This window comes from Pleurodeles waltl, chromosome 8 (genome assembly GCF_031143425.1).
Source record: "Pleurodeles waltl isolate 20211129_DDA chromosome 8, aPleWal1.hap1.20221129, whole genome shotgun sequence".
Taxonomy (NCBI): Eukaryota; Metazoa; Chordata; class Amphibia; order Caudata; family Salamandridae; genus Pleurodeles; species Pleurodeles waltl.
Genome location: NC_090447.1, coordinates 437,753,309 through 437,765,133, shown reverse-complemented (window position 1 = coordinate 437,765,133; position 11,825 = coordinate 437,753,309). Strand labels below are relative to the sequence as shown.

At 43.6% G+C, this 11,825-nt stretch overlaps 1 protein-coding gene across 37 annotated transcripts in view; it reads right to left on the bottom strand.

The window, feature by feature from the left end:
- INPP4A (inositol polyphosphate-4-phosphatase type I A) overlaps nt 1-11,825 on the bottom strand; it is a 997,999-nt gene that overhangs the window by 39,806 nt on the left and 946,368 nt on the right. For all 37 annotated transcript variants that reach the window (XM_069204338.1, XM_069204341.1, XM_069204354.1 and 34 more), the window contains one exon: nt 6,971-7,125. In XM_069204338.1, coding sequence (XP_069060439.1) covers nt 6,971-7,125 — 155 coding nt within the window. The remainder of the gene's footprint in view (nt 1-6,970; nt 7,126-11,825) is intronic.

The window sequence follows — 11,825 nt, the reverse complement described above, 5'->3', positions numbered from 1 at the left end:
ACCTCACAGATAGAAGGAGAAACCATAACATTTCAATACTTCAATATGATTTTCCACCATCAGCCAACTCCAACGCACTGAAGTACCCTCGACATCATCAAGTTACCATAAGGTAGTCAGGGCTCAACCTACAGTCTTCCTCACTTTACTTTAAAGAAGGCACAGTGCAAACTACTACTTTTTACAGAAAGACAAGAGAAGTGAGGCAACAGAATCTACAGTGAAGAAAGAGTCACCTGTTCTCTTGTATGGGATTCTTCATTGAGGTTTTACTTGTAAAATACATCATGAAGGAGTACAAACCAGGAAACACCAAACTTTCAAGAATGAGGTACTGCTATATGTTTTAAGACTAAATTACCCACTTTTTGCATGCACACTGGAATTTGTATCTAAAGGAATTCTTACTCCAGCCTTCACATTGTTTCTTTGATAAACAATTTTTTTATTGTTTTCCAATAGCTTCAACAGATCACATTGAAAATCGACAAAGAGCACCCAAGGGAGGCCAATACCAATATAGTAATGATTGTTACAGTGGGTGAAAGCACGTGCCACGAAAACGATAGCAGTCTCACCACACCGTCCTCATAATTATTCCATGCCCGCCACCCAAAACCATTTACTCCATACTTTAGTATATTTAGCAGGATATCCCTTTGCCTCAGCCTTCACATTGTTACTTTGTGCAATTCAGGTAGAGGTTTTTTAAATTTGCCGTGAGACAAACGGAGAAGACATTGTGCAAATTTTAGGTGTGACTTGACAGTGGAGCTGTCTACTAAACCTTATGTTATCACTTCTTTAAGATAAAAAAAAGAGCAGTTGTTGGCTCCACCCAGTGGGCTGTGTCTCTCTCACCTCAGCTATTGGTTGTATCATTCTACTCTCCATGAGAAGTTTGCACTGCAATGCATTGCTGGCGGGAAGCATCCTGAACAATGAGTCCTAAACAACGAAGTCGTGGAAAACGAAAGCTAAACAACGCTTTAGTTTTCCACGACTTCCTTGTTCAGGGCCTTAATCACACATGTGCTGAACCACGTACGTGCGTGGTTAAGGCACAGAAGAAGGGAGTCGATGCGATCAAGTAGGTAAGTTGGGCAGTTTTTTTGGGGGTGGGGTGGGGGGCTCGGGGCGATTAAGGTTTAGGGGAGGGAGGGTTTAGGTTTTAGGGGTGGGGTGGGGGGTTGGGGTGCTTTAGGTTTTAGGGGTGGGGTGGGGAGTCAGGGTATTTTTAGTTTTTGGGTGTGAGGTGGGGGCTCGGGTGATTAAGGTTTAGGGGCGGGGAGGGGGGGTCAGAGTTTAGGTTTGAGGGGTGGGGTGGGGGGTTGTGGTGGTTCAGGTTTTAGGGGTGGGGTGCTTTAGGGGAGGGGGTTGGGATTGCGGTAAGTTTGGGGGTGGGGGGTTGGGGTGGTTGTGGGGGTGGGGGGCTGCAGTAATTTAGGGGGGCCGGGGGGGGAACGCATGCTGGAACCATGCATGATGTTCACTAATGCCTTTACCAGGAATGCCTTTACAACGAAAAATCGTTGTTAAGGCATTCACGGTAAAGGCATTAGTGGTAACAACAAGGTTGTTGTTCTGACCTCGTTGTTCAGGCATGGGTGGTTCAAGTACTCGTTGTTCTGACATATAACCATTGCTGGCTTGTTTATATTAAAAAAGCGCTCTGAATCACCACAAATGAAATTCTTTATATCATAGGTGCACTGTATACAAAAAGCAATTGTTTTTATAATAACAGTGCAGCTGGCTTTTTAAATGTCTTACTCATGACTCCAAATACAAGCCACACCTTTTGGTTCTGCCAGCACTTGTTAAATAAAATTTCACCCACGTGAATTTCTGCCTCAAGATGCCTTAAGTTAAGACAGCTTTACCTTTCATAAGTTAGAAAAAAAAGTCCAATATTTTTGAAGGCATGTTTGTTTTCTGATGGATACTCAATAACCTCTGTAGAGGTCTCAATCCTAGACCGGGGTTTTAGAAAACCTTTTTTTGTCCTACAGGTAAAGGCAAAGGTAAACCTTTTGCTGATGTCACTAGTAATAACAACATCCTTCCGTCAACTTCAGGAACAGTCATAGGCAAATCCATTGAAAAGTAGAAAGAGAAGGGGAGGGCAATTTAACGAAGGGGGTTCAAGAGAGAGGGGAAACAGCTGTACAATTCAATATGCAACATATGCAATGAGTGTCTCTGAAGGACTGGAAGTACATAATTCTTCTGTGTGATAACTTTGCTAATGCGCATTCTTCAATGCCCCAAAATTCTCTATGTATCAACCTACAAATCTGAAGAGCGGAAGAGAAATTTGTGAAACTTCTGTCGAACATCCTTAATTCGGACAGCCTTAATTCAGCACTGTAAACTAATGTCTGAGTTTGATCATGAGCTTAGACAGCAGTGATTAGCGGTCGCCTAAGACCCAATCCTTCGGCAGCCCTTGCAGGGTGTCAGCATTAGTTCTTCACTTAACTGATTTTTACACACCTACATATTAAAATGGAAATTACTAAGTAAGAGACATCTAGTAAAAGGGGCAGTTTATTCTTCTACCACTTTTGTACACAATAATTGTTGGTGCATGGCAGAGCATGGAACAAGTTGTTTCTTTGCAAGTACCTTTCTCTAAGGAGCACCACTACATCCGATGAAGAGCTGAAAGTCCATTAAGATCACTCCCATCTGTAAGAGGTACTAGTTAGGAGCACTCTTCTTTCTCAATACTGTGAAGTTTTCATCTTGCATTCAATAAATGACAAAGAAAAATGTGAATGAAATGAATAAAGAAGTCTATTTTGTAATGAAATTTGAAATAGAAAGACACATGAGCTCAAAGGAATCAATACATATAGAGCCTAGAAAAAAATCAAGGCCCCACTGAACTAGTATACAAGGCTTTGGTGGAAACATATAGTTTGTTCCCAATTAAAATTACGTGGCCACTAATAAGCTGAAGAAAACACACTCATCAAACTGATTCTTGTAAATGAATGCAAATGGAAATTAAACTGTCCATTTCTGGTGTAGAAAACTTCAGCTGCTCTATAAAACAAGGAAATATGAACCTCAAGTTTTACTGCCCCAATCAGGAGCAGCGAAGACCTTTTTCATCATATATAATGTTGATCTCTGTAGGATCAAAGGGATTAAGGTAATGAGAAGGGGCATAATAAAATCAAATATATCCTCAGATTATCCAAGCACCTCAAGAGACCCCTCACTTCTAAACTCCCTGGAAGAAGACAGATTGCATATCTCCTTAAATGGAAACACAAACCCTTCCAGAGGGAAGACATTTACTCAGTAAAAGACCATTGCAACACATTGGTGCATAGCTTCCACTCATCAGAAATCACCAATAGGAATCCGGGTGCTTCTCATTCAGAGACAAGATAAAAGAGGGGAGATATTTGGAATCCTCATGCAACTTCCTACAGTTAAAGAGGCACTTCCTTTTTGCAGCAGCATACTCCGCAAGCTTCCCCCTTTCAAGTAGCGCAATGCCATTGTGGTAAGTACTTTGTTCATCTCCATTGCCAGGTATAAGCACTGCTCAGGCAGGTGGATTGGCACTAGTTTCACAATAGTGATAAGGAGGTGATCCACTCTCTGAGATACAAACACTTCAATAAGCAGTCTTCTCGCTCACTTAAACAATCACTGGCTGGTGCTGCAGTGATTCAAATGGCTGACTAGTAAGGAAGTTGCTTTCCAAAGTCCATTAAGATAAATTCAAAAACAAGTTACTTCAATGTTTAACACAGCCACCAAAAAGGAGATGCTCAGTAAGACCATGTGAAGGGTCTTACATATGTGCCTGTTATGAATGTCCTCAATGAATATTAAAAAGCAAGATGGAAACATAAATATTCATGGTGCTTATTAAAATAATCTCACATTATGACAGAGTGCACATCTCCCTAAAACAGATCAGTACAAGCTCCACTTTCTTGTATTTGTACAACACCTTATCAAATTATAGGAAGATATAAATGTTTTTACTGCATATGTTTGGGGGAAAGCAATCAGAAACTCCACCATGACTCTCAAATCCAATGCTGAATTGAATGAGGGAGCCTGGCACCACCATTGACATGCGCCTGCCTGGAGGATAAGGTGCCCTGATTGTTGAGACAAAGCACGCTATGCTCTATTTGTCAGATTTCTCTGGTGAAAATGTGCCAACATGATCATTCTGAATGGCTTGTGGTATGTACTTGAGGTCAAGGACAGGACATAAGATTCAGTCTCTTCTAGGGACCAGAAAAACATTTGCACTGTCTTTATCTCTTGGAATACTTTTGATTGTGTTTTTGAGTAGTAAAAATGCACCTCTTCCTGGAGGTCTTCAAAATTCCTCATAAGGAGATAAGTAGTAGAAAGCACGATCTAGTGTTTATTCTATAATGTCCAACAATTGCTATAGATATGAAGGAAAAATAAAACAAAACTTCAGAAAGCAAAATTTATCACAGAAAGTAACTAAATGGGGAGAAGGTTAGTCACACAAACAAGTCAGTAAGCCTAAGAGCACAGGAATTAGTTTTCTGTGATGCTCTTAAGAGAGCAAGGAAAAAAACAATGAACAAATAGTCAGCCGTTCTTCTATTGTTCAAATGCATGTGAATTATCCCTTTGTTACTACTAGTGGTTTAACAAAAATGCATTGTTTGGCTTTCTCACAATAATTGTGTTTTCACGCTTTACTTCATATGAAAGAGACTTAGATTGTACCTTGGAAACTACAGATGTTGTCTTTTAATTATCACGATATAGGACAATAAACCCTGCATCCAATGTTCCGCACTTTCAAGCCCAGTTTTCTCCTATGATTGTTCAAGTCTTTCTTTAGCAAGTCCTTGTTTTGTTGCTTTGCAGATGTTTTTTTGTTAATATGCCCTGTTTCTCCAACTCTCAGATCTAGCACATAACCTTCAACACCAATGAAATGTCTTTCCAAACTTTGCTCACAAATAATACTTCTTGATGCGTACCAGATCCAAACCAGGCCTTGGACTAAAATTTCACAATGATTGTCTCTACTAGTAGCATCCACTAGCTACTTGCCAAAACCAGCATCCAATTACACTGTGAGTAAACTAGGCTCTGTAAAGAGGAGGGAGATTAATGGAGATGACTGTTATAGTACTAGATCAGTAATGTACTTGGTATTCAGCATTAGCTCAATGTTCTAAAATAAGAGTGTTGCAAATTAGCACCATGAAAGAGTGAGACTGGCTTATCAAATCAGAATACTTAGAATGCTGACACTAGCTACTGTTGTTTGACAACATTTTGATTTCAATTTTAGGGACATGCAACATACCTAGAGAGTGGGCTTGTATTTAGCTGTTTTGGGTTAATTAGGTGAAACATATGCTAACAATCATATTGCCAACATAGTTTTAGGAATAAACAGTTGTTAATTGTCCTTACACTACTTATGCACCCTTTTCTTTGGCTTGGGCATTTAAAAGCGGTTAATACCCACTGCAGAGGGACATAGGCCACTATTAATGCTTAATGCCAACACTGAATCTTTCAGAGACAATCTCGTGGCCTTAATGTAGATGTTGACACTTTTTATGTGACTGTATGTCGGCAATACAAGTAATAGTGCTGGAATTAAAGAGAGAAATCAAAAGAGGGAAAGTAAATAATTAGGTAAGTAAAAAAGCAAAATGTCTAAATCAACCACTAATTCAGGGTGTGCTGCACTATCTGGCCCAATCAACCATGTTTAGAACCAAGGTGTCTAGTGTACTCCAGGATAGTAAATTCCACACAAGATCTTCAGGATACCCACACAGTTTATGACTAAATGGCCCACTTTAAGCATGAGCACTGGGATTTAGATGTATTCTTTCAAGGCCATCCTGAAATTCTGGCATGTACACAGCCATCTTATCTTTGACTTACGCTAGACAACTTGCCAATATATGTTTTCTAACTGACGCTGTGAAACCGACTGAGAAGAGTAGTTGTGGCCTATATTAGGTTATGCTTGTTTGTTTGTTTGCTTTAATGTTAGATGAGGTTAGAAGAAAGGGTCAAATAACAGAAACATACAGAAAGGATAAGAGCACTTAATATTTGAAAGAATGCTAATGACAACAAAAAGAGCAGTATGTTAAGAGGAATGAATTCCAGAACAAAACCACAAACAAACTTAAAATAGCTTTCTTATCCTTTCTTTGCGTAATGTAAAGGGATAACATTTCTCAGCAGTGCTTCAAGCAAAGGCACCGAGCAACAGTCAAAAAGAACTGGAGGAAATTAGAGCATTTCATTCGGCAATAACAATTTCTGCTGGGAAGGCGTACAGAAGGTTGTTAAGTTGATGTGGCAACGGCACATTGGACAGGTTGTGATGGAGGTTTGACTGCATTATCATGAAAACATTCATACTGACAATTAGCCCAACATAGAGCGAGCTGTGTTGTACTGCCGGGGTGGAAGCATAGCAAACCAGTGCAACCTGCAGATGCATTCCCCTTTAGAAATCAGGCAGAGGAGCCAGTGATAGCCACCTGTCTCCTTCCCCAGCCCATGAGTGAGCAACGTCATTGCGGCTTTATCAGCCATGCTGTTGCATACTGGGTATGTACGAAATACACAATACCCACAAAACAGTGCTGACTTGGGCTCTCACATGTCCACTCCCTAAGATCATGTACTACTAACACTTCGCAGACCAATTGGAAAAAAGGTATCCATGCAGCTGATGTGTTTTTCATATGCAGGTTGGTCATTTTATGTGTTGAACGTATACAGTTGCATGCAAAGTATGAGACTGCAAAAACAAAAAAGAGATTTGCTGTGTTTTTCTTTGCTATGATTTTGTTCCAAGTGTACTTTTCATAAAGGAACTGGACATTCTGTGGTGAGAAATCTGCTCATCTGCAGTTTACATGGATCCTTTATCAGGGAGTCAATGGTGAGCAAGCAGTGCGATGCTTACCTCCTCATACACTCCAGAGCCTGTGTGAAGACCTGAGGAGCCATCCCATGCTCATGCTGCAAGATCAGGCACTGTTCCAGAGTCACTGACATGGCGGTTCGGTCCTTGGCACTTTTGCAGCTTGTAAACCTGACACCATTCAACCTGCGGCATATCTAGGAAAAAGGACATAAAATACACGTTTTACATCCCTTACTAAGGCCTGAAGCAAAAACACAAGGTGAAGAAGTGGCAGGGAATTCAATATGAAAGAAACGTGATTATGCACTTAGTGGGCTACATGTTCTTGTTCACATCTTTTTCATTTTATAGTAAGTACGGCAACTTGGTTCTCAGAAGATATTACATTACTAAAATAATGTACTGTTTCCAATAGATGAATGTTAAATAATTCACAGTTTGTTTCAAGGAACAGTTTAACAATACAAGTTTAGTCTTTGTGCCAGCCTAATTCTCCCATTGGCGAAGCTACATATAACCTGGTAACTACAAGAACGTTTGATAATCAGTTTTCATTTTGTTGACCAGTGTAACAAATTAGGTCCTCAATATTGTGTGGGTGACCTAGATCCTGCAAAATCAGTTTGAGGGTTGAAGCATGCAGACATTTTCTCCAGATTCTGGAGAAGTCAGAGGTAAGAGAACAATACCAATAGCGGGTAATGCAGGTTCCCTCTGGTATATTGTTGCCTTGGATACTATTATACTCAAGTTGGATTGCCCATGTACTCCCCCTTGTACAAATGAATCTCCAATGGTGCTACGAGTGAGCAGTCAATGTCTGGGCAAGGGGATGGTAGTGGATTTTGAAGTTTGATTCAACAGACACGACAGTTACACACAGTAAAGGTCAATGTTCACCCACACATATGTTAAATATAGTATGTTTTTGATTAGAGAAGGACAGTTTACTGATAAAGAACAAAGAAAATGAGAAGAAATTAGTGCCTTCTGGGGCTCCGGTGTCAGTGAGGGGGTACTGCACCTAGTTCAGGAGAGCAGACCTCCAACATTCTCATAATTCAGGGAGCTTGGACATTGGGTACTCTCCTACACAAAGGTGTTCTCAAATATCAGGGGATTGTACCTCTGAAAAAGTCCATTGTGGATACCCATTGGACTACATGGTTGTAGGAGGCTGGACTGGCTTGTAGTGAGTACCAAGGGGTACTTACACCTTGCACCAGGCCCAGGTATCCCTTATTAGTGTATAGGGTGTCTAGCAGCTTAGGCTGATAGATAATGGTAGCTTAGCAGAGCAGCTTAGGCTGAACTAGGAGACAAGTGAAGCTCCTACAGTACCACTAGTGTCATATGCACAATATCATAAGAAAACACAATACACAGATATACTAAAAATAAAGGTACTTTATTTTTATGACAATATGCCAAAAGTATCTCAGTGAGTACCTTCAGTATGAGGATAGCAAATATACACAAGATACAATACCAAAAATATGCAGTATAGTCTTAGAAAACAGTGCAAACAATGTATAGTTACAATAGGATGCAATGGGGACACATAGGGATAGGGCAACACAAACCATATACTCCAAAAGTGGAATGCGAACCACGAATGGACCCCAAACCTATGTGAGCTTATAGAGGGTCGCTGGGACTATTAGAAAACAGTGAGGGTTAGAAAAATAGCCCACCCCAAGACCCTGAAAAGTGAGTGCAAAGTGCACTAAAGTTCCCCAAAGAGCACAGAAGTCGTGATAGGGGAATTCTGCAGGAAAGACACAAACCAGCAATGCAACAACAATGGATTTCCAAACGAGGGTACCTGTGGAACAAGGGAACCAAGTCCAAAAGTCACAAGCAAGTCGGAGATGGGCAGATGCCCAGGAAATGCCAGCTGTGGATGCAAATAAGCTGCTACTAGACAGTAGAAGCTGAGGATTCTGCAGGAACGACAAGGGCTAGAGACTTCCCCTTTGGAGGATGGATCCCCCACGCCGTGGAGAGTCGTGCAGAAGTGTTTTCCTGAAGAAAGACCGCCAACAAGCCTTGCTAGCTGCAAATCGTGCGGTTAGGGTTTTTGGATGCTGCTGTGGCCCAGGAGGGACCAGGATGTTGCCAATTGCGTCAGGGGACAGAGGGGGCGTCCAGCAGGACAAGGAGCCCTCTCAGAAGCAGGCAGCACCCGCAGAAGTGCCGAAACAGGCACTATGAAGAGGAGTGAAACGGTGCTCACCCGAAGTTGCACAAAGGAGTCCCACGCCGCCGGAGGACAACTCAGGAGGTCGTGCAATGCAGGTTAGAGTGCCGTGGACCCAGGCTTGGCTGTGCACAAAGGATTTCCGCCGGGAGTGCACAGAGGCCGGAGTAGCTGCAAAAGACGCGGTTCCCAGCAATGCAGTCTGGCGTGGGGAGGCAAGGACTTACCTCCACCAAACTTGGACTGAAGAGTCACTGGACTGTGGGAGTCACTTGGACAGAGTTGCTGGATTCAAGGGACCTCGCTCGTCGTGCTGAGAGGAGACCCAGGGGACCGGTGATGCAGTTCTTTGGTGCCTGCGGTTGCAGGGGGACGATTCCGTCGACCCACGGGAGATTTCTTCGGAGCTTCTAGTGCAGAGAGGAGGCAGACTACCCCCACAGCATGCACCACCAGGAAAACAGTCGAGAAGGCGGCAGGATCAGCGTTACAGAGTTGCAGTAGTCGTCTTCGCTACTTTGTTGCAGTTTTGCAGGCTTCCAGCGCGGTCAGCAGTCGATTCCTTGGCAGAAGGTGAAGAGAGAGATGCAGAGGAACTCGGATGAGCTCTTGCATTCGTTATCTAAGGAATTCCCCAAAGCAGAGACCCTAAATAGCCAGAAAAGAGGGTTTGGCTACTTAGGAGAGAGGATAGGCTAGCAACACCTGAAGGAGCCTATCAGAAGGAGTCTCTGACGTCACCTGCTGGCCCTGGCCACTCAGAGCAGTCCAGTGTGCCAGCAGCACCTCTGTTTCCAAGATGGCAGAGGTCTGGAGCACACTGGAGGAGCTCTGGGCACCTCCCAGGGGAGGTGCAGGTCAGGGGAGTGGTCACTCCCCTTTCCTTTGTCCAGTTTCGCGCCAGAGCAGGGCTGAGGGGTCCCTGAACCAGTGTAGACTGGCTTATGCAGAAATGGGCACCATCTGTGCCCATGAAAGCATTTCCAGAGGCTGGGGGAGGCTACTCCTCCCCTGCCTGAACACCTTTTTCCAAAGGGAGAGGGTGTAACACCCTCTCTTAGAGGAAGTCCTTTGTTCTGCCTTCCTGGGCCAAGCCTGGCTGGACCCCAGGAGGGCAGAAACCTGTCTGAGGGGTTGGCAGCAGCAGCAGCTGCAGTGAAACCAATGAAAAGGCAGTTTGGCAGCACATGGGTCTGTGCTACAGACCCGTGGGATCATGGGATTGTGCCAACAATGCCAGGATGGCATAGAGGGGGCAATTCCATGATCTTAGACATGTTACATGGCCATATTCGGAGTTACCATTGTGAAGCTACACATAGGTATTGACCTATGTGTAGTGCACGCGTGGAATGGTGTCCCCGCACTCACAAAGTCCGGGGAATTGGCCCTGAACAATGTGGGGGCACCTTGGCTAGTGCCAGGGTGCCCACACACTAAGTAACTTAGCACCCAGCCTTTACTAGGTAAAGGTTAGACATATAGGAGACTTATAAGTTACTTAAGTGCAGTGTAAAATGGCTGTGAAATAACTTCGATGTAGTGATGTGGAGCCTATGACAGAGGCAGGAAAAAATGAGGGTGCCACAAGATTGGGCCTTAGTACCAATAGAACGCATAACTGATGATCGGCCGGTCACTTTAAAAACATGGGTCCCCTTCCTAGGTTGGACAAGAGACGGAGGGGTTGGCAATAAAGAAGGCAGAGCGCAGGAGTTTGCCATCGTGAAGTGGAAATGGTATCTGCAGCAGAGGGCAAAACCAGGACCAGCAGGAGTGTCGAAGTTACAAGAAGATAAACTAGGGGCAGTGGACTTGCAGGCAATGGTCCCTGCACTAGAGCCCTGTGAAATGGAATCCTCACCATTTAAGACAGCCCCTCCTTTTGAACAACTCACCGAAGAAGAACGGCAAAATGCATGGCTCACAGATGGTACCGCCCGGTACTATCAAGGAAAAAGACAAAGGCAAATAGTCGCATTCCAGCCTGCTACAGAAACTATGTTGCTGCGAGAAGGGGATAATGAATCAAGCCAGCTTGCAGAACTGCAGGGGGTAGCAGCAGTGATCGAACTAGCCCCATCAGAGAGAAAACATTTGTGCACACTGACAGTCGGGCCACTTACCAAGGACTAGCAAGCTGGGCCCCGACTTGGCGCAAGGATGGATGGAAAACTAAAGGCACCCCCATTTCGGGAGGCGAGCAGCTATGGGAAGAGATGTGGGAGAAAGGGCACAAATGTCAAATCTATGTGGGACATGTGGACGCCCATTGCCCATTGGATACCTCACATCCATCTCTATTCGACAACACCGTAGATCAGATGGCCAAAACGCGAACGGTGGTCATCAAGGAGGAAGCTGAAGCTGCTTTAGCAAACAGGGCCCATGCAACATCCGGACATCCAGGAGAGAATGGCACTTATGCATGGGCACAGCTACGACAAATTCCAGCCACTAAAGAACAAGTGCAAAAAGCAGTAAAGGAGTACCCCACATACAACCGGATTAGACAAATGCCCTTGCAAAAGAAGCCTAGCGGCCATATCAGAAGTGGAACTGCAGCTACTACAGTGTGGCAATTGGACTATATCGGGCAGCTACCAAAGGAAGGAGGAAAAAGCTACGTATTGACCATGGTGGACACCTACGGTCTTTCATAGCACAGCTATTTATACAATTGAACACAATAAA